General features: G+C 41.0%; 1 protein-coding gene across 1 annotated transcript; it reads left to right on the top strand.

The window, feature by feature from the left end:
* Window positions 1–365: 365 nt before the first annotated feature.
* Window positions 366–25,810, top strand: CRACDL (CRACD like; the record flags this gene model as incomplete). Its single annotated transcript, XM_082277743.1, has 10 exons — window positions 366–432; window positions 1,393–1,558; window positions 4,528–4,663; window positions 5,029–5,193; window positions 5,817–5,885; window positions 9,058–9,288; window positions 11,515–13,093; window positions 22,872–23,071; window positions 24,701–24,833; window positions 25,665–25,810. The coding sequence occupies 10 exons, from the start codon at window positions 366–368 to the stop codon at window positions 25,808–25,810; spliced, it is 2,892 nt and encodes a 963-aa protein (XP_082133869.1).

Genomic DNA, 25,810 nt, shown 5'->3' with positions numbered 1-25,810 from the left:
TGTTTTTAGAAGCATTCAAGAATTCACCAAACTCAGTCTTCAGACAGGAGAGGCTGGTCGACTAAACTGTCCTGTACTATTGTCTTCTGGAAGTGGAAATAGTCTGTGGAATCTATTATATCTTAGCCTATTAAGTACCATATGAGATATTTTTATATATTATGTATATTTTATGTATATTTATATATACACACACATATATTTAGACATATCTGGAGACATATATTATGTAAGCATACACATAATATTCTATTCTATATTTTTATATTTTAGTAATTTGCCTGTATGTGTACATATATTTAGTAAAGTACTGTTATTTTGTTGATATGACTAACCCTTTTTGTACCTCCTTTAGTGATTGCCACATGAGTTCCTCAAGGATAATGGACTCTAAGATGAGAGAGGCTGAAGGAGATGGAGAGGACAATTCAGGTAGAATTTCTTCCTTCCCCAGTGAATGAAAAGTGCTGTGACTTCTTGAGCTTCTATGCCTTTGCTCTGTCATAGAAGTGAATTTGTTCATTTAGAGAACACATTCTGCCTTTCTCTTCACCTGTTTCCAAAAGCTGTTACATGTTTTCAGTATTTTCAGAGGCTTGAAATAAGATTTTTGTAGCATCTTGTGAACAAGCTAACTTTTTTACCCAACAAGATCCAAGAGTAAGTGAAATGCTGACAGGAATGCCTCACAATGCTGTCATACCAGCTTAAACAAACCAGGCACAAGTTGTTGGAATTCTTGTGCAAAACACTGATTTAATTTTAAAGAGTTTCCTTCACAGAGCTTGCAACTGATCCTAATTTAGGTCTTCCCTTACTGAGCAGAGTAGAATTGCTTTTCAAGGTTAGCATTTGATTCCTAGATGAATACTTTGTGATCCATTGAATCTTGTAATTAGCATTCAAAATATTCTCGATGTATTATAAACCCAACATTTAAAAGGCATTAGCCTCCTGACATGGCGCGTTCACCTGTGTATGCCTTTTTTACACTTAAATTGGTTTTGGTAGCATTGCTCTTACCATTACTGCTTAGCTTGCTGAACAAAGGCAGTGGGTTTCCAAGTAATAATTTCTTTTTTGTATCCTAGGCAGTTAAGACCAAATTTTTCCTTCACAGTTTAATTACCTCAAGAGGCAAGTAGAAACTCTATTAGGAATGATTCTACACCATTGGTTATTTCTTATGTCTCATAAACATTGCAATCCATTCTCCAAGATAACGGTAATTTCATGCTATCAGTATAGTCTTGAAAGGCATTAATGCAAGAGTGGACTGTGTTGAATTTTCCAGGAAAAAAAATCACTTATGCAAAAAATTATAAAGAAATGTTATTGTTCAAAAATTTTCACATGCTGCTGGTTGTATCTTCTTTATGTTCCTTCACTTAGGAAAGAAAAAGTCAAAGTTCAAGTCTTTCAAAAAGTTTTTTGGTAAAAAGAAAAGGAAAGAGACATCATCTTCTGTGAGCAGCAGTCTGAAGTTGTGCCAGTCAACAAGTGATGTCCCAGCCTCTCATGACGTGCGCGTTAGTTACGATTCTGAAGATGAACTTGAGTAAGTCTTTGGACTCTGTCTCGTAAACAAATACAAAATTGCTACAATGTTTGGAGATTAAAGACACCCCAAAATTGCCTCCTCCCCTTGTACAGAATGCTGTATTTCCAAATAGTTGCTTTTCCTAGGAAAGTACAAATTAAAATGGCTGATGCAAGGCAAATCAGAAGGGAATTGGATGGGGTGTAGCAAGAAATTAGTAATGAAAAAAGCTTTCACTTATTTATGATTAAGCCTTGGGTTATAATTTCAAAAAAATGTCATTTACATCTTCAAAAATGAATTAGATACTCAGTTTATATCCTACCAGGATTGTCTTATGCCCCTAAAATGTAACTGCTAAGGATTGTTAGAGAAATGTAGCCATTTATGCCAGAGTTTGAAAGCAAGGAAGGACTAATGGGATAACTGCAACTGAAATCAGTAGGATCTAGAGGCTCTGAAGCCTTTTTTTCCTCTGTATACATGGGATTCATCTCACCAAAGGAAAAGTGTCTGCATTTGAGTTATAGAACCACAGATTCATAGAATGGTTTGAGTTGGAAGGGTCTTTAGACGTCATCCAGTTCCAACCTCTCTGCCATGGACAGGAATAGTTACTTACCAGTTGCCTTTTATAATCAGAGAGAAGACAGCATTGCTAACAAAGCTTGTATCATCCTTATCCATGAAATAGGCTCTGGAAGTGTCTGTATCTCCCCACTGAATGTAAACAGGAGCTTGGGATAACCAACTCCAATGTAAATAGCGTGATTTGGTGTCTGAAGTTAGACCACATGAGTCACATCCTATGTATCTCTTTGCCTCTGAAAACCCTGTCTTCATCCAGACATTGCAAAAACATTACCCACTATGAAAGGTAACCATGAGAAACCCGGTCTAAACATTCAGACATGTCTCTGGATGGAGAGGTGGACTGAAGAGCCCCTTGGCTAACTAAAAAGCAATTCTTTGCATTGGTGGATGTTGTGCCTCTCACAACAAGCCTCCTGGTCCTCAAGCAGGAGGTGCTGCTGCGCCCCGGAGTGGGAAAGGAAACCATCCCAGCCATTTAAAACGACATTATTCGATGTGGCCACCAGGCAGCGCCAAACAACCAAAAGAAATTGTTAACTACTTTTTTTTTTTTTTCCTTTTTTTTCTTTGGTGGTTTGGTTTGGTTTGGTTTGATCTTTTTGCTTTCATGGCATCGGCAATAGCAAAGTTAGTCCAGCTTGAAGCCCTAGGAGTTCTGGGCTGGCAGCACCAGGTGGTGTGTAGTGTTGTTGTTTGACAACTTATTTACAAGACATGGGTGGTGAGATTTTCCTTCCCCCGTGTATGACTCAGCAAGGGCATGTCTGAGTAGGTGCCATCTCTGGCTGTTTTGGCCGTATTCCTGTGCTGTAACTTGAAGGGTTGTTACATTATTGTTTCTTAATATCTATTTAGGTAGACAAAGACCAGGAAAGTATTTGAAAGGAAGGAAAATTAATTCGAACACACTTAATCTGAGGAGACATGTAGAGTACCTCCATTATGTGTCTGGGAGGGATGCATCTACTAGAAAGGGGAAATGAGGATGGAATGCTGGGGTAAATGTGCCCATGCAACGACACTGCCAGCGTGGCTGCCGCCCTTGTTAAATGTTGGTGCGTTGGGCACCACTGCAGCCCTGACTGGCACCTGCTCTGCAAATTGCTATAGATCTGTCTGACCTTGGATGCATTGCAGAGATCACATTTGCACTTCGATAAATTGTTCTTCTAATGTCTCTAATGCATTAAGCAGAAGTAGCAGGCCTTCCTTCCTTCTGCAGCAAGAATGTAGATCAACTCTTTCCTGCTATTGTTTTATCAAATATATTTATAGCAGCCATTATGAGAAAAATACTACTATCTGCCATGTTTGTTTATGTTTGTCCTCAATGTCCCTATGACAGTATCTAGGATCCAGAAATACAGTTCTTTTTTATTTTCTGCTCAATTAACTTGATAGTTACATGAACCTGAACAATTCTGTATTCTGCACTCACTTGCCATTTCACAGCTCCCTGATTTAAAAAATTTTAAAAGGGTACTCTTAAAAAAAATTCTGTGTGCGCATTTCTTGTCCCTGCTCAGTCAGGGTACAAACTAAGCTGAGGAAAATGAGCACAAGAAACTTCCTAGCAGCTAGCTCTCTGTCTGTGGGCCTTCTCTACCATTCCCATAAGGAAAGAAGATGCTCATATCCCACATGCACCATTTGCAAAAGAAGTTGCCTGACGCATCAGAAGCAGGAAACAGAATATGAGAGAAACTGCCCACAAAGCGTCTCCCACTTCCTCTAACTAGGCCACAAAGATTGTCCATGAAAAAATGTGTCTCACAGGCTCATAAGAGAAGATACGAGGGATCTTGATATAGAGAATAGCACCTTTTAAGGATATATGCAAATGATTCCATGTGAGGACTACATTGCCTGAAATGTTTTTGCTAATGATTTATATGGCAGAGATATATTAAATGCTGTACCACATTTAGATAGTAAAAGGTACTTATTCTTCCGATGGTAATGGTCACTCATTTGCAAGACATGTTCTTACATTAGCAAGAACTCTCAGTACAGGCTTGTTTATGTGAACTCCCTTCATTTTGCACCTGGGCTTGCCTGTGGCACTCTGACACCACTCAGCTGCCGGCTTCCACTCAAGGGGCAGTAGCTTTTTCCATAAGATATAACTCATCCTCTGGGGTTAAACTGTCTTTAACCTTGATTCAGTTTGTTAACATGTCAGATAACAGCATTTACAAATTTTTTTGTTGTTTTTAAAAGTGTTACTTAGATTAGCCTGAATGACTGTATTGTATTCATGGAGAAGTCTGGAATCTTGTTTGTGATGTATGCTGTGCATGCCTGTCTCCCATTCCACATTCAATAGACTACGTGAGTTAAGAGAAATGGCAAAAAAGTTTGCATGTTTTCACTCATTTGTTGTATTATTCTAGGACACACAAAGGCATTATGGGAAGCAGAGCTTTGTCACATGATAGCATTTTCATCCTTGAGACTGGGCAAGAGCCTGCAAGGCCAGTAAGAGTGTTTTCTCAAGAAAACGTTTCTGATCGGATTAGAGATTTACAGGTAATTTACACAACATAATTTTTTTTTAAATGCAAGAAGTGGAATGCCTTTCCAGGCTTGATTTTTTTTAATGTTATTTGTGGTTGAACATTTGATTAGTAAGTAATATCTGTCAGCAGCTTACATCAAATATTGCATTTGTTAATTAGACAGCACTATCCTGTCGTGGTTCTACGTAAATGATAGCTGGAAAATGGATAGTTTATTTGGCTCCCTTAGAGAATATGTAACTGCAGATGTCCTGTGCCCTGAATCATTCAATTGTGAAGTAAAAATAATTGTAACTCATTGACCTCAGCTTAAAAAATGTTCTGGGAAAAACTCCATCACTATCATAAGCTAATGTTTTTTATGCCACACTGAAGCTGAAACTCCAGCCCACCATGAAATTGGGACCTCCACCTCCATTTGGACTTCATGCAAAGCGAACAGAGGATGCTGGGACCAGTTCTGAAGATGATGGATTACCCAGAAGCCCTCCAGAAATATCTTTGCTTCATGAAAGCCTAAACTCAGGCGTGAAAACAAGAGTGAGTAGTTCCAGTGTTGACAAAAATGTGTGTTTAATGACTTCTTTTACCTATATGTGGAAGGTAGAATAAAGTATTTGGTTTTATGTATCACTGTTTTACCTCTGAGCAATTCAGAAATGCCTTGCTCCAACTGGGAAAACACTCTCTCTCTATGTAAACAGCTACTTAGAGTCTGTGTCCTATTGAAATATAAGTATCACACCAGAAAATGCAGAACTAGGAAGAAGAGTATGTGTTTGTGTGCATGCATGGCAGTGCTGTGTTTTTTATAGAGACTACAAAGAGCTGCCAGGCATAAAAAAAATACAGCTGAAAAATCTGTATTCCTCCTTGAGTGTGCTGATAAGAGAGCTCTCTAATGTTCTTCTAGGTTGTCATTGGAAAAAGAAACATAAAATAATCTGAATTGTTTTTTATGATAGTTTTGTTAGACATTATTTAATTCTTTATCTGCATGTCTGACGCTTTATGTTTGCAGTGTCCTTGCTAATTCTTAAGACTATAGAGAAAACCAACTTACATTGTCAGTACCTTTGTGCACTTTGTGTAGATGGTTTCTGCAATTATATCCACCTTGTTTGTCATCTTTTACTGAATCTCTTCCTCATTCCATCCCACAGTTCTCTGACTCTCACAAGCACCTTAGCTCTTTGAGTTTAGCTGGAACAGGCAGTGAAGAAGAAGAACAGGTAACTTCTGCCAAATGTATTAAGGGACAAGCAATTATCCATAACAGTTTTTAAAAGAAATAGAAAAAATATTATTTTGTTGCCTGTCTGCTGCAAAAAACAGCTTTGTATGCATGTAATTGCCTGCCTGACTGTTTGCTGTTTTAATGCCTGACTGTCTAACATAAAAACTATGATTATTTATCCACATAATTCTGATGCAAAGTAATCTCCCATTGATAATAGTTAAGGTCTCTAGAAAAGCTCATATCCTTTACCAGACTTTATAGACATGATTTTATCTCCAAGCACAACCAACCAGATTTAGACACTGAAGTAGTGCCCATTTTTTGAAAGACGGGAAATTGCAGTAAAGGCTGCTTGACTTATATGCATAGGATAAGGGAGAAAGCTTATTGAAGAGATGGGAACAAGCTCTAGATCCTCTGAAATCTGCCCAGATCCTGCTTTAAGTACAAAGTTACCTCACACTGACACAGAAAGTGTTTGCCTGATGATAGTGGCTGACATTGCTGCTTAGGAGTCTGAGTTCAGCCGTCAGTCGGATTCCGGCTGTGAATTTTGCTGAAGTGATGTTTTTCAGAGCTCAAGTATAGGCGCATGGATGGCTTTCTTCAATCAGCAGCCAGCCGTTCTGGCTGATTAAAGGGCTGTTTTGAAAAGCTCTGAAGAGTCCCTTTTAGCTGTCTGCAGCTGGAGTCGTGGTGGAAACAACACAGGGGGTAGAGGGAAGAGCATGTTCTAGAAATAGGAGGAGGAGTGGAGGGAAATTGAAGAAATGAAATAGAGAAACTAGTCCCGAGCTGACCATTTCTTGGTAATTATGCAAAATGTATTTCAGGACCAGCTGCAGCAGGGCTCAGCAAAGATTTCTGGCCTTACTTCTTAGATTCCACATGAAGCTGCTTGAAAAACTGCTTATATGCAGTGCAATATTAATATTTTTAAAATAAAAACAACAGAACACATGAAGAAAGTATTTCATGAAAGTTGTTATGGTCTTACTGTAATTGTGTCCAGTCCAGATGCATGTTTGCTAAAAGAGGATTTATGTCTCCCTGTTGTTCCATTAACATTACGTTCTGACTCACTTGCTGACTCCTGAGTCGTGGCGCTGACTACACAGTTGCTTAGCTTTTTCCACATGCCCTATCATTTAGCTCAGAGTTCTCTTCATCCCATGCCAGTTTGAGAGTGCAGCCAGAATGCAGCTCCATCTGAAGGCTTTCTTCCCAAACCACAGGATCTACTACCTGGCATTTCGGAGAAATTAGCCCTGCTTCTAGAAATCAGAGGAGAGCAGTTAACAGGGCTGAGGAATTTTTCACAACACAGCCCTGAGGTTTTGGGCAGCAGTGACACCTTGCTGCATCTTGGCAGCCTTTTGGGATTGAAGAAAGGAATCACAACTCTCCTGTCTGGGCTTTGGGGATGGGGTTTCCTCATGGCCCCCCACCTTATGCCACCCCGCATGACCAGTTGAAGGATGACTGAGCCATGATTTGGAGAAAGGGGTCTGCCAGCTCTTTCCTTCTCCAGTAGGCTTTGTCAAAGCCAGACTTCATGGGACAAACAGCTTCTGCAGCCGGCTCAGAGCTAGCATTCACTAAGGCTGCTGAAATTTAAGTAACAAACCAGATTTTGGATTTTCCAGTGTAATGGCCAACTCTGTGCACTGCCAACAAGAAGACATGCAAAGTTTTCGAGGAAAAGCAGGAGCCAGAAGAAAGGCAGGCAAATAATGACGTGCCTTGAAAGAGAACATGTGCTGTGTCTTTATCATGGAGCTGAAATGTCAATGTATTCACTGTTAGGCACTAACGTATAATGCAGCCACCTATCGTTTGTTGTACATTAGTCATGTTTGACTACGAGACTGCCGATATTGTAGAGTTAAAATTAATGAGAGCATCCATTATTCAGCATGTCTGAGCTACCTTCTTTTTCTTAAGTAGAAAGTATGAGTAGAAGGTGTGGATCCAGCCTCTGCTAAAAGGAATGGGACTTTTCCCCTGGCCATTGAGCAAGCTGTAGCAGGCTCTCACTACACTACAGAGTATCTTTTGGCTGCAGTGCATATTGCAGTATTCTACTTGCAGAAAATACTGATGCCTTTTCCCTCTCAAAATAAAATTAACACCAACCTGCCCTCCCCTTCTCCCATTCAACCTCCTTAGTAAAATACCAATTCCAGAAAAAAAAAAAAGAAAGAATAAGAAAGACAAATTCCCACAGAAGAAAGCATGACAAAGGAGGAAATTTCCCATGAAATGAATCAGAATTTCGAGGCTACAAAATGAGTGCTGTCATGAGTTGTCAAAGGTCATGTTAATGCTGTGACAGAGTTTGGAAATACCATTTTGCCTATTTGCAAAACTGAATCTGAGAGAAAGGAAGACCCCTTTTTAGAGTAATTTTTAATAAATTTTCCAGTGTCCTCTTTGCATCATCCCTGGAACTACGGTAGTTTTTGGTGAAGCTCACAGGCAAGCTGAATTCCAGCTTCATGAAAGTACGATACCCTTGCAGCATTCAGGAGCTGTTTCTGGACGGCTTATTGACCTCTAGTAGGAATTCTCCACCACTTCCTTCCCCAGAATAGTCTACTAATGAAACTTTACATTTCCAGTAAATGCAGACATAAATACATGAGGGGAAAACACAATTAATTGGCAATGCCACTAATTCTTAACTCTTTTGTCTTTAGGAAGGTATTGTAGAGTTGGAAGGGACCTGTTGACATATAAGAAGCTAAAGATGCTCAGCACAAAACAACTGTGGGTAGGAGCCTAGACAAAGATGCTGGAAGACAGACCCAGAAAGGAAAATGGCCCTTTAGGTTCTGTAACTGAGCACTCTTCATAAATCTGTCTTCTAAAACATTCTGGCCATGTATTTGTGTGCTTTAGATCATCCAGTTAGATGGGATTTGCTCCTTCCCATTGGACAGTATATCATAATATTGAAGCAGCTAAAAATGCAGAATTGCTAACACCAGTACATCACATGCAACATTAGGAAATGCAATGTATTTTAAAGAAATGTCAAAAAGAAAAAGAGGCAAACTTAAAATGGTATTAAACATGGCTACTTATTTGTAGAATTGTTATTTTTGTGTGTTTGTTTCTTTGTTTGATTGTCCGTTTGGGGATTTTTTTTTTTTTTTTTCCAGATTACATTGGGTTCTTCTTCTAGATCTCACTCTACAGATGGTCAGCTGTTCACTAGACATGGAAGTACCAAAACTGGATCTTCCCGGACATCTGACAGTACCATCTCCCCTACAGCCAATTTTGACATTCCACCTGAGCTTTCTGCTTTCTTGGATAGTTCTGCTGCTAAACATAAGCTTTTAATAAAACCCCGGAACCAGAGATCCAGTAGAATGAGAAAATTTTCTCAGGTACATGTGAAAATAAACAGTGCCACTTTTGACACAGACCCAGAAAGCTCTTACTGGACTTTGTACTTCAAACTCAGGTATTATAAAGTCAGTTTGCAGCGTGGATATTTCATTGGGTTTTAATAGCTGTTATCTGATGAGTATCTGAACTAGACACTAGGAACAGATTAAACATTATGAGTTTACCTGTTAGCTCTTGATGCAGTGGTTTATATAACAATTTCTTTTTGCATTCACTGTGCAATACAATTTAGTATCCTGTTTGTGATGCACAAGTTGGACTGACTGCTTCATTTCTTACTTAAAAGTTTTTTTTTTTAAATGTTATGATCAACTTGTGTACTTTTCCTAGTCTGGAATAATCTGTAAAATCTTGAGTCCTTGGGAGACTACTCATGGAGGAGCTGTTTTGACTTCCAAAATATAATTTGTCTTGTATTTTCAAAAAGTACAGAAAGAGCAAATTTTGGCCTATTAATTGGAGCCAAATTCTGTACATTAGGACTGTTTTAAATTCAGACCTCTCCCTGCCCCAAAACTTGTAAATCCTTTACGTGTCCTACAGTGATATTAAATAAGTTTTAATAGGAAAAAAACCCCCATAATAAAAATGAAAGTGTCATCAAAACTATTTTTAAAAGGTTATTAAAAAGTGTACAGTATTAAAAAAAAAAATCTTTTTTTGTAAACCGTCTTTTTAAACACCATTTATCTGATCCTTGGTCATATTTTGTGAAGGGTATACCTTAGTTTTTCTTCTTTCTTTTTTTCCTTCCTCTCTTTTAGCACTGAAGTTTTCAGCTTTTACTACACTATTTGTACTTTATTGTTTGTGGGTTTTTTCAATGTTTTAAATACAGTAAAACCATTAATTTGGCTTGCTTATTACCAGAAATATTATTCCCTCTGTCTCAAAATATTACCCAGCTGATATTCTGTATTTCTCCAAATCTGTGAGTGACCTTTCAGCTCGGTAGAGCAGTGCTGTGAGCAGCACAATGATGAGGCCAGTTATTTAGAAAAACATGTAACGCAATAATTCACCGATCAATCCTCCTCTTCCATTCTAACGTGGTTACTGAAATATGATTGCTTTGTCCAGGCTGCCTATGCACTGCCAGCTGACTGAGCCCATCTGGATTCCCACAGAGAGTGTTCACATATTTTGATAATACAATTTTTAATATTTTCTTGCCCAACTCTGCCTGTGCACCTTGCTTCTGGCTAACTGATATCTTCTGCTTTCATGTTCTTGTGTATACGGATTGTGAATGCAGGTGGCATTGCAACTGGCTTTTTTGCAATTGCATTTGCAAAACAAGAAGTCACAAGCACCTTAAAATATTTTTGAAGTGCAGTTGTTGTGTTCTTAGAATTAGGGCCCACATCCAAAGTATGTATTTACCCAACAAACTACAGCGAAACAGTGAGCTAATACAGACACCATATGAAAAGGCATATTCAGCAGCTCAGTACTGTGCTTTCATATAATCCTGTGTATTTAGCCAGTCCTCACATCAAGTTTAATCACAAGACCTCACAGACAATTACATATGAATTTGTAAACTTTTTAGCCGCATATGAATTTATAAACTTCTATCAGATAGTTTAACTCTTGAAAGAAAAAGACTTTTACACAAAGGAGGCAAGGCTGTAATGTTGTATGACAATGGGATTAGACACAAGACTGCCATACGGGTCAGATACTCAGCTGGAATGGAGTGTCATAACCAGATGGAATTGTTAGGCTTTTGCTCTTCCTTCTATGTACTCTTTCCTCTTCAGAGTCATGCTTTAGGAAGAATGGGTTGTTTTATTTTTAATGCTAGTGTGGAGTAGCAAAATACAAAGGGACAGATTTTTCTCTTTCAAGTGGTGTTTTTTGCCTAAGAGCAGCACAACATAGGCAGTATGCTCTGGAGAACCAATTGCCAAGGACAGTCGAATGGCCATTGTTCTGATGGACTTCCCATCTACAAAGGCATGAAAGCACTAGTTGTGCAGAAGGAAATGTCACTCATTGCCTTTATATTGGTTAAATGCATTATTCCAGGATCTGCTTAATTAAAAAAGCATTCAGTCAGTAGGTTAAGAAAACCGCAAGCTCAGCATTGGAGGCAAGTATTGCCTTTCTCTCTGAGATCTCAGTTGTAAATGTAATGATGAATTAAGAAAAAAAGTGAAGCTGTACATGGTGACGGGGCTTTCTGAATTTCTTTTTTACAGAGGACCGAGTCTGAATCTCTGACTGATTTGAGCTGTACCCCAGAGGAAGAAGAAGAAGATGATGCTGTATTCAAACCCAGCAATCAAGAACTGCCATGCAGCACAGCTGCAACACAGAATGTGGCTTCCTGGCCAAAGCCCATAATGCCTGAGGACCTCCCCCCTGCTTTGAGACCAGTGATGACTCAGCCTGCTTCCGAGTCTGCTGCTGTACAGGAAACCCTGCTACCAGAGAATAAGCCGGAGGACTGCCAACCACCACTGGAAATGACATGTGAGGAGTCTGAGTCCTCACTGCTGACAGAAGACAAAGGCTCTGCAACTTCTTCCTACTCCATTTCAGACAGAGAACTACAAAAGCAAGAAGATTCTTCAGAAACACTGGTTCTGTTGTCTGGGGATGTGTCAATCAATATTTTAAATCAAGAAAATAAGGAGCTTCCTACTGTGTTTCCATTAAATAAATTACCATCTGAAGAAAATATTTCAATTAGTAAGAATAGTATTGTTTGCTTGGAAAGGTTGGAACAAAATAAACAGAAGGATGATCAGGTACCTGTGGAAATGCCCTGTAATGAAGGGGCAAAGAAAGAGTTTACTCTATTGTCAGAGTCCAGCAAGGAGTTTTTCATGGATTCTTCTCAGCCCACAGACTCATTCCATGTTTCACATCCTGCTTCCTCAGTGCAGATGGGATCATCTACTTTCTGCTCTCTAGAGAAAATAAAGACTGCAGAGGAAGCAGCTGCTTCTGGTAAGGAGAACAGTCAGTCACTGGTCCACAAGGAGGAACAGTTGGGGAAGAAAGCTGAAAAAGCAGCCAATGAACTCAATGCCTTCAAAAAGTTTTCTGTTTCCTCTGCACGGGAGAGGCCAGGCACCAGAAGCCTGCATTTCCCAGAAAGATCAGAGTTGGAAAGCTCATTAAATACTGGATTCTTCCTGTCCAAAGCAAAGGTCTCCTCAAGAAATGAGAAGTGGCAAGAAGACTTCCAGAAAGGATCAGATCTGGACGAGGAAAAAAGTAGCAACAAAAAGCAGACTTTGCTGCCAGAGTCCTACTCTGAGAACACAGGCCAACCTACAGAAATTTTGGCTGGTTATGTTTCTCTGGCTGTTGATGCAGTACCAATGCCAAGCAATTCTTCAGTGGTATCTCAGAATCAGCCAAGTCGTAAAGATAAAAGTCCTTTACAAGTGAAACTTAGATCCACCTCACTGTCCTTGAAATATGGAGACAACTCACCACCAGAGTCAAAAGGGATTAAAAGATACAGTGCAGAATTTAATTTAGAAAATGAGGGATTGACTTCCTTTCTAAGAGGTGATAAGGCAGAGATCAGAAAAACAGCCAGTACAAATATTGGTGATTCTTTTAATGAAAAGATCAAACCCAAAGCAAAGTCCTCTGAACAGCTTAGTAGCAAACCTCCATTGCCTAAAAAGCCAGCGTTGCAAAACATAACCATTCCAAACACTACTGCAAGCAAGGATAAGCAGGACAAAGCTGTTCACTCTCCTGAATCCAGAAATGAAGACAGAGACTTGGAGAAAGAGTCAACTGCTTGTAAAATGCCTGGTAAGACTCCCAAAACTTTATAAAGTTACCTTCACTTGCAAAGAGTGACCTTACCCGTGCGAGAGCATGAGGCAGAACTGTTGTATCTGTCTGGTGAGCATGAGCTGATGGCTCTTCCTTCAGTGATGTTGCTCCCTTACTTTCCCTTGCTGAAAAGATTATCAAAATGTCAGCAGGGAAGAAACAGCAGACAGAATAAGATATTTTTACCTCTGATTTTAAATTTCAGGGTATTGTTTAAAGGATGTTCAAAGTGACACTCAAAAAATAAAGTACACTAGCAAATACTGGAAAACAGAAATATCAGGCCACTAAGTGTCCCCATTTAGAGCTGCTGTATGACAATTCAAATTTCAAGAGCACATATTAAGTGTAGTGTCCTGTGTGGGACAAGTGACTCAGACCTCTAGACCTTCTTTTTCACCATAGCATTAAGGCAGAAATGCAATGAGGACAGTCACTGCCTGCCATGGTAAACACACCATTTATTTATTGCCTCCTGTGAGCTTTTCTTATTCATTTATCCATCTTTATCATTACTCATTCCTTGTTTAAAACAAAAATTAACAACCCTGAAGCTTCCTGGAGTTTAAAGCCAGGAGAGACCACAAGATCGTGTCTACTGCAGACTGTTATATTTCACCCTGTTGTCTGTCTTATATAATTGGGTTAGAGTTAAAAAAATGATCAGACGTCTGGAGACTAATATACTGTGGGCTACAGGCAGAGAACAGAAAAGGCTGGAAGTGACACCGCTGAGTTCTTTGCAGTGACAGTAAACAAGTGAGGTGAAACACACTAAAGCAGTTTTAGCAGAAGACCTCTGCTCTTCACTTCAGAGAACAGCCAAGAACGGAAAAAGAATCTTTAGGTCTTCTGATACGTGGAAGAAATGTTTTCCCTGTCCTGGACCTGTCTGGGCATGGGTTTGATGTTAAAAATGTGAGATAATGCTGGCCAAGAAAATGATAAAGTTTCTCTGTGTCATTGCAGAGCTTCCCCCCATCTGGTTGCTCTTCTCTGATTGGGGTCATTCTCTGAGAGTCTCTGGTCAGCACCTCTTACCAAGACAGAAGGTGCTTCCCCTCTCTTGTCCTCTAGGGTGACAAAAGTCTCTTCCTGGCCCCAGAGGCAACTTGCTGATGCCCTGAGTGACATCTGATTTCAGCAGTCCTCTGCTGCAGCATCACAGACATTTTTGTAGGACTTTGGCCACGTCCACAGTTTCCTGTTCTCCCTGCCATCATAAAGGAGGGGATTGATTAAGATCCACAGCTGGATGAGATCCCCACAGCCATCCAGCCAGAGCCTCCCCACACCCTGCAGGCAAGGCAGGTGATATATATAGATATATAGATATATATGTGTATATAATCCCAACACTCCCTTTAAAGGCATTTTCCTCTCTGTGCTGTCCTGAATAGTTGATTATTTGTAGTGATGCCTACATCTCTGATGGATTGAGATTTTGGGGAGGGTCATAGTGGGACAAGAGAGGAGAAGACCTAGCACAGTAGGGTTGTTCTGGCAGGGTATGGAGGAGAGCAGTGGGAGTACCAGTGCTCCCTCACACAGCCCTTTATCACATCCCTCTTGCTGAGTCCCAGAGTGCCTGCAGATGGACTGGAGTGTCTTCCTGCAGTGAAAGACAATGAGTGCTGGAGAAGGAAGGAGGAAGAAATGAAGCCGGGGAGCACATTTCTCCTCCAGGCTTCTTCTGTGGCTCCTCAGCCCTAGGAGGAAGGAGGCTCCTGCCCTGAGGTGCAGGACTGCCCTCTGCAAAATAGGAACTGTGGGTGAGAATTGAGTCTCGGTCTCCCTGGTAGGGATGCCTGCACCTGGAATTTGAAACAAGGTTAAGAATCCCTGCTTTGTTCCCCTCCACCTGGGAGTTTTACAACAAATCTGTCTGGCCTGAGGTTGCTTAAAATGATGGTTCAGATTGGTCTGTGATGGCAATTAGTTTTCTTCCTTATTTACTGCCACACTTACTGTATCAACTTAAGCAAACAGTTTTGCTAAAAGGTTTGCTGTGACAGTTTCCATGTATTTCCAGCTTTGGTTTATTTGGTAATGGGTTTTGATATGAGCACATGCCAGGACTCAGAATTTTCTTAATAAAAACCAGTCTTCTCCAAGCTGACCTGACCCACTGCAGACCTCTCTCTTTAGACACCTGACCAAGCACCTCCTTTTTCTAAGTTGCCACATCAGCCTGAACTGGCCACCTGAAGTCATGGGTGAATGAGGTGTGCCCACCTCCTCTGAGTGCCCTGGCACCACACCAGCTTTATTGGGAAAAATTGCACAGTCACCCCAAAAGTGATGTCCCTCTGTGAGGCATAGGAGAGATACTGGATGCAGTGAGGACTTAGCAGGGCAATAGCCCTGCCCAAACGTCATCTTAAGATCTATGAAAAGTTTCTCTCAGCTTGGTGAGTCAGGACTGTGTCTTTGCAACTGCAAACAGGAGAAATCTGATGAACACAATCAACATAGCCCTTCATGGATCATGTGTCTTATCAGGCATCTCTGGCCTCCTGATCTGCCTGGACACACACTTTTTTTTTCCCCCTACAACCACCTATCCCTCTCCTAGCCCTTGAGTTCATCAGCCCTTTCAAAGAGCTGCAGTCACCATCAGGAGACACTTTATGCTGTCGGAGTTTATTCCCACTGCAGGTAGGAAATCCCCATGCTGAACAAGAAGACAATTGTGAAATGGTGATACAAGGGGATGCAGTTCCCTTCTCATGTACACTCATTTCAAAAAACTCAGTTTGCTGCATCATGAAGTCAGTAGCAGCAATGTGGTTCATTCAGTTCACATTTCAGCTTTTCAGCACTCTTGGTACCAAAGGAACAGGAGAGCTGATGGGATGCTGGCTTACCATGCCAGGTGAAAGCAGCACTCCTGCTCCCCAGAGCTTTCTGGGGAACTAGTGAGGGATTGCTTTACCTCTGTCAGGCTGCAAGGAGGCTCTTTAATGTCTGTGTGAAATTAGTCACCCCAGAAGGAGTAATTTTTAAGTTTCTGGAGCTAAAGGCTCAAGTCCTTGCAAGATTTAAAAGGTTAAGCTGTGTTGTTTGGAGTTGATACACTTTGCTATAAATCCTATAAAGGGCAGAAACAATTACCATATGTTAACAGGTTATTACAAGAGCAAAACCATAAGCAATTCTTGTGTGAATCTGCGTGTTGGGATAAACAAAAACCAGTGACTGAGGAGCTGTAGTGGGGAGACATCCTCTAAAAAGAGAAAAAGATCGCAGGGAAGAATGATGGATGTAATGGTAAAAGAAATTGGTGTGTATTGTCTGGCAAATACAGGCTCTGAAATGTCAAGAAAAATATTTCTCTCTACATCAAAAAGACATTGCTTTAATGCTGTCCTGGCTACAGCTGAAAAACAAGCCTTTTTTTTTTTTTTTTTTTTTTTTTTTTTTTTTTTTTTTTCCCCCCTTCCAAAAGAAGTTGCTTCCTCAGTTGTGTCAGGCTATTTTGCAACATGGCTGTTTTCCAGCAGTGAAATAGACTTTGATGCAAACAGCAGTTTCTTGTGTAAAAAAACCTCTTTTGGCATCGGTGGTATAGATCCAATCAAAAGTCAGATACCTCACAGAGCAGCTTAGGGAAGAAAGAAATGTCAGAAATACTTAACCAAATCTTTTAGAATAGCTTTGTCTGAAATTAAGGAATTGGGTGTGTATACTGACATGAATGCATGTAGTGCTTTAATAAACAAGGGAAATATGTAGGCCAGGATATTCTAAATGCTATATGCATTTGTAAAGCCCTTCTTAAAATAACTGGAGTTTTATAAATGAGCAAAGATACAACAGTGTGGAATTAAATATGCATGCATAAGCAGTGTTATAAAACAATGACACTTACATGCAGAGGGTGTTATCTCCCTGTGTAAAGTTGTTTGGATTAGTTTTGAGTATGTTTGCTTTTAAAACACTCAGGGAATCCACAAGCTAGTTTTGCTTGCTGTTAGTGGTTTGACTTTCAAAAGACTCTAAATTCTGGCTCTGACCTTTCGCCTGCACAGATGTACAGCAAGAGTAACCACTCTTTGCAGTCCTTGCAGGCATAAGATGTTCTTTTCCAGGTATGAGACTTACATGTCATAAAGAACCTCTGCTACAATGTGTGCACAGAGGCTTTTAGATCTAAAGAAAACATGTCTCAGCTTCAAAGAAACCTGAGGCCATCTCTAAAAAAGACAAAGTTAATCCCTAAATCTCAGGGTAATGGTTAAATATCTCTTTGCTGTGTTTATCCATATAAGCAGCACACAGAGAAAGGTACATTTGAATACATGAAGTATATCTGTCTGTCAATAGACAGAAACAGATGCATACTTTTCTTTCACTTTCTATGTGTGTCTATAAACCCATGCACAATAACAAGTCAATCATAGCTCCTTTTGTACATATAGATTAATGTTTTATCTTCACCTTATTGTTCATACAACCAGTCTGACCCACATTACAGGATAATATCCAAATATCAATGAGAAGTGTACACGTTTATTTCCAGAATATTTATGCAGAAGAAATTTCATCTATAAGATCATAGCTTTAGACCGAGGAAAAAAAGAAGTTTTAATTAAAAAAAAGTTTTAGTAGGATACTAAGGGAAACAGATACCTGCATTAAATGGGGTTGCAACAGAGAAATTACCCCCTCTGGAGGACCATTGAGGCAGCCAGCCCTGCTGCTGTCCGACCCTGTGGAGGAGAGCTCAGGGGATTCTGAGCTGCAGGAGGGAATTGAGAAGGTGGCTGTGATTCACTTCAGAGCCTATCCTCAGTGGTTGATCTGGAAGCTGTGGAAGTGGTGAAGAATGCAGACAGAAGAGCTGATCTTGTGACTGTCCCATGTGTGTTGGGTGGCTGTGGGGAAGACATGAAGGCTTCAGCAGCCTCTGGGTGTGGTTTCAAGTGGCAGCAAAAGACCTCAGCAGCTTACATTAATTGCTGGTTTTAATACCTAGTGACATTATGCACAGACTGGCTTGACAAGTTCGGACCTGGTATCTTTCCATTGTTGGTGGCTTATCCCAAGGGGAAGAAGGGACTCTTCTCTTTCAAGAAAGCTTGAGGCCAAGCCAGCTCCAAGGAAACCAGGGAAAGAAGCAATCATGAGGTTAAAACTGAATGAATGAGAGACAAATTGCTGCTAGCAATATCCTTTATTAGCTTATGAAGTTATTAAGTAAGGAGTTGAATAGCACAAGATTTAAAATAACATGTTGTAATATGAAATTAAGAATATTATTTAGACTTTAGTTTTATTCAGAAAATCTCCCAAGTGTAACACGGAAGGATGAGGCACAGCCCTGCTTCAACAAAAGAGAAATGAAACACAGGGCATTTGTGGTGGCTGTGATCTGCCAACACTGGCTCAGCTTTGGATGGAGGATGCCACTGCTTGCATTTTGTACTACTTTGTTATCTCCCTAAGAGTGGCATTTACCAGCTGGGAGTTTCTGTGCCAGCTGCTGTGCATGTGACATGCAGCAGATGCAGGAATTAAAATCATCCTTTTGAGTACTTTTGGTTCCACTCTGGCTACCCAGTTCCTTAAATGCTGTGCTTTGCCACGTGGTGAACCATAAAGGCACATGGACTATCCCATGACTAGATAAGACAGAGCTTGTTCAAGGTGATCAGTCATGAACCAAGAAAGATGTGTGAATGGCACTTCCCTTGGGAACGGTCACTTCCTGAGAAAGCTTCTTGCCTCTTTGTGTCCCTTAGGGTCCCAAGAGCTTCCTAGGACAGTCTCAGGTCACCTTAAACTGCCAGCTCGCTTCACCATGGATTACTTCACTGCCTTTCATCCTTCTGGCTGGAACAATGGTGCATATATGCTGCCAAGAAACCTTATCTAATTGGAGGTGGGAGGATGTAAAGGACCTCTGGGCAATGGGAAAGATAATAAATAGTGAATATGCCTCTTCTACCCCTTACAGTAATTCTGGCTGCCAGATGAGGCAGCAAATCCTGCGTGGGTTGCATCTGATGGTTTTTTTTCTGAAGATAAGGCATTTCCCCTGCCTTGTCTGCCTGTCTGGCTTTCTGCAGCAAAGACTCTCAAAGGAACGAGGGCAGAATGTAATTGCTTAAAGACACAAGAAAGCCCTTCCCAGCAGCAGATCAGGTCATGATCCTCTGTACATGATACTACTCTGCTGTCCTAAGTTGGCCCATACAGATACATATAAAATCTTTAATATTAAAATAAAGAGCTTTTGTCCCCTACTATCAAAGCGACATTTGGATACCATCTCCTATGGAATGATACCTGGCTCTAATTTGACTGCCTTCTAATTGGCATGACTAGGATGTCTGGCATCTCATGAGAGAGAACTGCCTGAAGAGTAAGGGTGCTTGGTGACTTCATTAGAGTGTCTGCCTTATGAAAAACATTGTTATAATACCAGCCTCCAGACATCACTGTAGGACTGGGAACCCTGTTGTGCCAGGCAATGCACAGTGAAATAACAGCAGGATGAATCCTAAGTTCATGAGGATGACAGAGAAATGGAAGCACAGGTAGCAGTAAGACCATTACATGTCAGAAATAGAGCCTGGGCATAACAGTCATTTTGTCAGTGTGGATTGTGTGGCGGAAGCAGAGGAGGAACAACCTTGATGTTTACATAAAGCTCCCGTGGTGTGACAGGGAAAATAGGACAAAACACAAAGGGGGATTTGGAGTCACAGCAACTAAGATGTACATCATTAGCAGCATCAAGGCAGAAGCCAGGTTCCCAGTATCATCAAAAAGTGTGGCTGGATTTAAAAGGACCTTCAGGATAAAGACATTGGAGTTTTTGAGCACCAAGACATTACAGACGGTGAAGGAAGGTAAAGAGGTGGTAGAAGAGGATGCATGTGGTGGTGTGTCTGCAGCTGTACAGCCAGAGCTGTTCCTCAGCTCTGAGGAACTCTGGATATCACCTTCAGTCGTGGCAGCTCATCCGTGTGCCGCAGCAGTGCTTTGGGAGCTGCTCAAGTGTAGTGCCTGGTTTTACTGGGCAGTGCACTAATAGCTCCTGCCCAAATTGCCCATCACCTAAAAAGGTGCAGATGGGCTCACGAGCATGGCTGCAAGCAAAGGAGGGAATGTGATGGCAGATGCATTAGCAGACATCACATAATTTCAGCTGTGTGTGTTCATTTATGAAGATCCTAATGAGGTTTGTCCTAAGATACTGAGAGAAGATGGGCTAGGAGACTGACTTACTAGTGGTTGTCTTGGAGAGCTGGGGAATTTAAGGGGAACTGACTGATGTGTACAGAAAACCATTCCAGGTGAAGTGGTGTAGTCCTTCCATGTCAGCTGATGCTAACACCATTTCATCTCAAGTGCCAGTTCTGACCATCATATTTGAAGAAGATTTGAACCAAACTAGGACAATTCCTACAAAAGAAAGACTGATCTAGAGAATATGATTAATCAGAAAAGTTAAAAAAATAGGGAAAACATGGTCTAAGTCTTCAAATGCATAACAGGCTGTTGCAAGGAGACTATGAGTAATCTGCTCGTGTCCGTAGTGTGTAGGAGAAATAGTTAAGGATTTGAATTAGAGCAAGGAAGATTTAACTTACCCAATAGGCAAAAAAAAAAAAAACCAACCAAGTAGAAAAAAAGAGCTGTGCCATAGGATTGGTTGCCTAGGGAGACTCTGAGACCTGTCCTGTTTTTGGAGAGTTATATAGATACATATTTGTAAGGAAACAGTTTCTATGAAACTGATTTTTCAGCTGATCTTGCCTTGCAGTTGAGGGACAGACTACATGACATATTGAGATCTCTCTCAGCCTTATTCTTTATCATCCTGTAAAATGAGATAACAATGAAGTGACAAGAGCCAATGGAAGGCAAAAAAAATACAGTGATGGGAAAAAGATTATGGGAGGAGCAGCTATTGTCATGCAAAGATGGGGTTAGGTGGGATGCAGAGAATTGGAGTAATGGGCTGTGCAAGAAGCTCCTTCAGTGTTCAGGGCCTCTGTTTTATCTGTGCCACATTTGCACAGCTGGACTTCTGGTTTATTTCTTCCAGAGGTTTTCCTGCAAGATGGCATGAGGTGAATGTGAAAGGAAATGCAGGCATCAGCTCGCAAAACATCTTGCTTTGGCATTAAAGCATGGAGCTTTTTCTCTTTTTCATTTTTCAGCTGACATAGGCTTTACAATGTTTTCTTGTTCAAATAACTAGTCTCTGGTGAGGTATAAAAATGACTTGAGAAGATCCCTGAGCAAAGCAAGTTTGTGGGCTTTCATAATATGCCTGTGTTGGCAGACTCCAGCTCTTGGGAGAGCATCATCCCTTTCATCTCCCATGCTTTCAAGAGCATCTCAAATGTGCCTTCAGAGATATTTGCTTGCTTTCCTGATCAGGGCCACATTCTGCCAAACTAGCCCATAGCGCTCCACAAATGTGTCTGACAGCTCCACAGTGTCCCATGGTTGGCTCTACATCAGCAGAGTAGCTGAGCCCCCAAGGGACCCTAGGGCAGTAATCCTTTCTGGCTGGATCTGCCTCCTCCCAGGTCCCTGAACAGGGTGCTGACTAAGTAACAAACTTTTCCTAAGAGCAGGACCACACATGATTTGAGGACGAGAAGCTTAACTTCTGTTCCGAAAGAGCCTTCTGTAAATTTTGGTACGTTGGTGGCCAGAAATGGCTGGGAAAGATAAAATCAACCTTCTTGGGTCTAAGGTTGTTAGTCCTGTTCTTGTTCCTCATTTAAACTACAGAGAAGCTCTACCATTAGCTGGGAAACTTAATTTTGTGTTCAGTGTGAGTCAAAAAATGGAGAACCAGGGGGATGGAACCAGTGGAGCTGCTGAGGCTCTTCTCTTGACCCAGTTCTGTTCACTGAATAGACAGGATTTCCTGCCACAGACTATTTGAATACAGGGTATTTCTCTTTCCCATAACCCTGGATTCTGCATGTCCTCGGGTAGCAATTGTGAGGTCAGCAGGGTAACACTTTTAACTTTCTTCTCCAGAAATTGTCTCTTTTTTTGTGTGTCACTGAAGTCTCAGTTCTGGTAGAGCACAATGGAAGTTACTGGCTCCAGTGAAGAGCATGGTCAGCATCAGCGGGGATAAGTCAACGTAAACCTCACATCAAAAGACCAGGAAGCCACTCTGAGGTTTTAGCAGTACTTCTGTGTGCTCAGACACCACAGACTGCTGTGCACAGGCACCCATAGCACATGCAGACTCCCGGGAGCTGGGGAGGGAGGCTGCTCCTGAAGGGATGGAAGGAAAGCAGGAACCAGACTAAGGCATGGGCTGCTGCTGCGTGGACATCAGAAGAGCAGGAGCCAAGGGCAGCCACAGTGGGGGAAGAGGTTGCCTTTGCAATAACACAGTCCCTCTGTGTCCACCTTTGAATTGTCTGCTGCTTGTCTCTAAGATGCCATGGAAGAGGGAGCAAAAGGGGCAGACCTTGGGAAATAGGTAGATTAGTGAAGTTTGATTAATGTTTCTGTATCTCCCGCATGTGAGGGCAGTGACACTGTGACTCCAGCTGAACAAAGATGCAAAGCATTTCTTATCAGTAGAATGATAACTTAAACCTGTGAGCACAGGAAAATTGCTCTCTGGAGACCAAACTAAACGGAATTCCTATTTATCCAGGCTGATTTCATATCCTGGGACCAATCAGTATATTGAGAAAGTATGAGCTGAAGCTGATTACAACTCTTTTTCCTATAACCATGTACATAAATAATCTGTCAACAGAGAAAAGCGTGCCTTCCCCCGTGGCTGCCAGAGACTCTGGAAGAGATCCTGACACTCCTACAGAACCAGCCTGGATTTCCATTGCAAGGCAAAAGCAGAGGGGCATGCATCAGGAGAAGGAACTCGACAGAGAAAAGCTTGGGGCTCCAAATAATAAATCGAATACAGAGAAACAGAATAAAGGAAACGAACAAACAGAGGTACTTGCAGCACAAATTTGTGATGCTTTTGTATCACCTCCTGTAGTACTCTTTGGATCTACTGCTATGTTACCAGTCATGCCATAGTGATTACAGATACTTCATGAGTGCAACTATAATAACAAAGACACTGCTCTCATAAATGTGTTACAGATTCAAAGTTCTCTGACTATTCAGATATGTAATTTTGTATCTCCAAGAAATCCTGGAACTATGTGAAGTGTGTAATATTTCTTGGCATACCTACCAGATCTAACATGTGTATTGCATGCCAAAATATCCAAAGTGAGGTGCTAAATTGTAGTCTCTGATCCTTTTCAATGCAGAGGAAATATGTTCTCTCTAACTATCCTTCTAAGCACAGCCTTTCATTGAACCTCTTATACCTCCTGACTGATTTAACACTGAATGAACAGCTTGGTCCCAGAAGCTCCTAGGTAAGAATTTTTAGAGCCTTGAGAAGTGAAATAGGATAAAAATAACTTTCACACTTGCAGAGAATGCCAAGATATAAATTCTGGTTCCCTGTATATGGATAATTCAGAAGCCCATGTGGTACCATGGAATATGGGCTGACACTGCCTCTTCAGAGATCCCATGCAAAACAGGGTGATACCTGTAGGAAATGATCTTCCCAGATGACAAAGCTGTGCCAGCAGAAGTGCTTGGCATGAATCCAGAACACTAACCTGCTGCCTGTTTTGCATCCTGCACAAGTAAGAGCCCTGGTCTGATGCAGGAGAATGTGTGTCCTGTACTCGTGCAGCACACCCAGAGCAAATGGCCTACTTTCTTGCTTCAGGTGGTACTGCTAGAACCCCAGACAGGTGTATTATATCCTGGAATAAGAGAAGATTTCTAGATGATGAAAAGTAGCAGTGGTTAGATTAACAAGAAGTAATACCTAATAAGATGTCTAGGCAAACTTCTGAAGTGCAGTAATGCCCAACATAATCCCAAAATACAGTTCCTATGTCAGAACAGGAAACTCCAGATTTTAGCTGGCAATGATCCCTGAAATTCATGCCATGCACTTTATTTCCTTATAGCAGCTAACAGAGAAACATGCCAAGATGCTTCTGACTGCAGCATGTGAGGCTTGGTGCCACTGTACTACTCCCACTTTCTCTTTCTCCCACATGGCACCAGGCACTATCACTTTAGGGTAGCTTTTGATACTGGCAAGAAAATCTATTGGAGGATGTGTTTGATTCCTTCTTTATGAAAAATCCATTTACCATCAACTGTCCAAAAATACAGTGCCCTAGCCCACAAAATTTGGGAGATGGAAGAAAAACATGAGAGAATGAGGCTGTTTCCAAATCCTATGTATGCTAGTAGAGATGTGCAAAGGACTTGGAATACATTTTGCAGTGAAGACTATCATTATCTACTCACACCATTATGAATAAGATATACAGAGGGATAGTTTTAATTTGTAAAATTGAGTATTATGGATGTTAACATGAAAACACTAACTTTCTGAACAGATATCAGCTCACAGGAGACGATTGGGACCAATGTCTGCTGAACTGTGGCAGGCACCCCATCCACTACCTTTGCTCATGTTCTTCCAAACTGAACTCATTCTCCCTGCATTACTTGGATTTTATCCCTCTCTGTGCCTAGGGGCCAGTGAAGCCACAATGGAGCAAACCTTCATACTTGGCACCTAAAACCACTTCTGAAGAGCAGAGGAAAGACACAAAGTCTGAAGCGAAGTCCCTGCTGAGAACCAATTCACTGTCACATGATGCCCCTGGTAAGAAACAAAATGCTTAAAATGTAGGCTGTTACCTCACAACCTTGTCAGAAGAAATCCTGCTTGAGTGTGCTGCAAAAGGAGAAGGGGATAGAGCCTAATCTCTTCCTCAGCCCCACATCAGCTAGGGCAAAGAGTTTTCTCAGCACTCACGTCTGGGGTTTTATTTGGTGGCATATTCTTTTGACCAGTTTGATTACAAATAAAAGAGTAACAAAGGGTAGCCAAAAACTTGTGTTGAAAGAAATGTGAATCAAGAACTCCAGGCTCTTTCACAGGACAGAAGCCCAAATGCACTACCCCAGTGTAAAATGTAAGCAGGAATATTTTCAGTAGCATTCAATTTAAATGTGGCTTCCTAAGCAAGCTGGAATGATGTGATCACAAACTGTCTGACCATCAGTCCTCCCACAATGAGTTTGTTGTAAATCTCTTTGGTAAATTAAAATTTCAAAGAAGGGTGGAAGTCTTGAAGTAAGAAAATTCCTGTGAGGTGGGGGCTGAGTAAAGGAGGAATTCACAAGTAAATACTTTAGCTAATGAAAAGACACTCTCTTCTTTGCCCTGGGTGTTAACATAAGGCACAGTAAGGAATCCAAGTCATCATGTTGAGTTTTGGTAAATTTAAGGATCAAAAGATATTAGTGATGAAAAAACTGTATTATTTAGAGCAAAGAATGGTAATTTCCTCAATAACTTATTGCAGAAGCAGCTTCCATGTGAAATGTAAAGATTTTCTACCACAGGGCAAGGCATGGGAAGTATTCAATAAAAGAGGGTGTTTAGTTGCACAGCAAGTAAGTGTAAAATGTCCATGTGTTTTATTCACAGTAGCTCCATCACCTGCACTGGTGGGTAAGGAGGAAATAAACCACTTGAAGAAAGTCAGTAATGCTGCTCCAGATCAGCCATCATGGATGGAGCTGGCCAAAAAGAAATCTCAAGCTTGGAGTGATATGCCGCAGATTATAAAATAG

This window comes from Coloeus monedula, assembly GCF_965178545.1.
Source record: "Coloeus monedula genome assembly, chromosome: 3".
NCBI lineage: Eukaryota > Metazoa > Chordata > Aves > Passeriformes > Corvidae > Coloeus > Coloeus monedula.
This window is presented reverse-complemented; position numbering and strand designations above follow the sequence as displayed.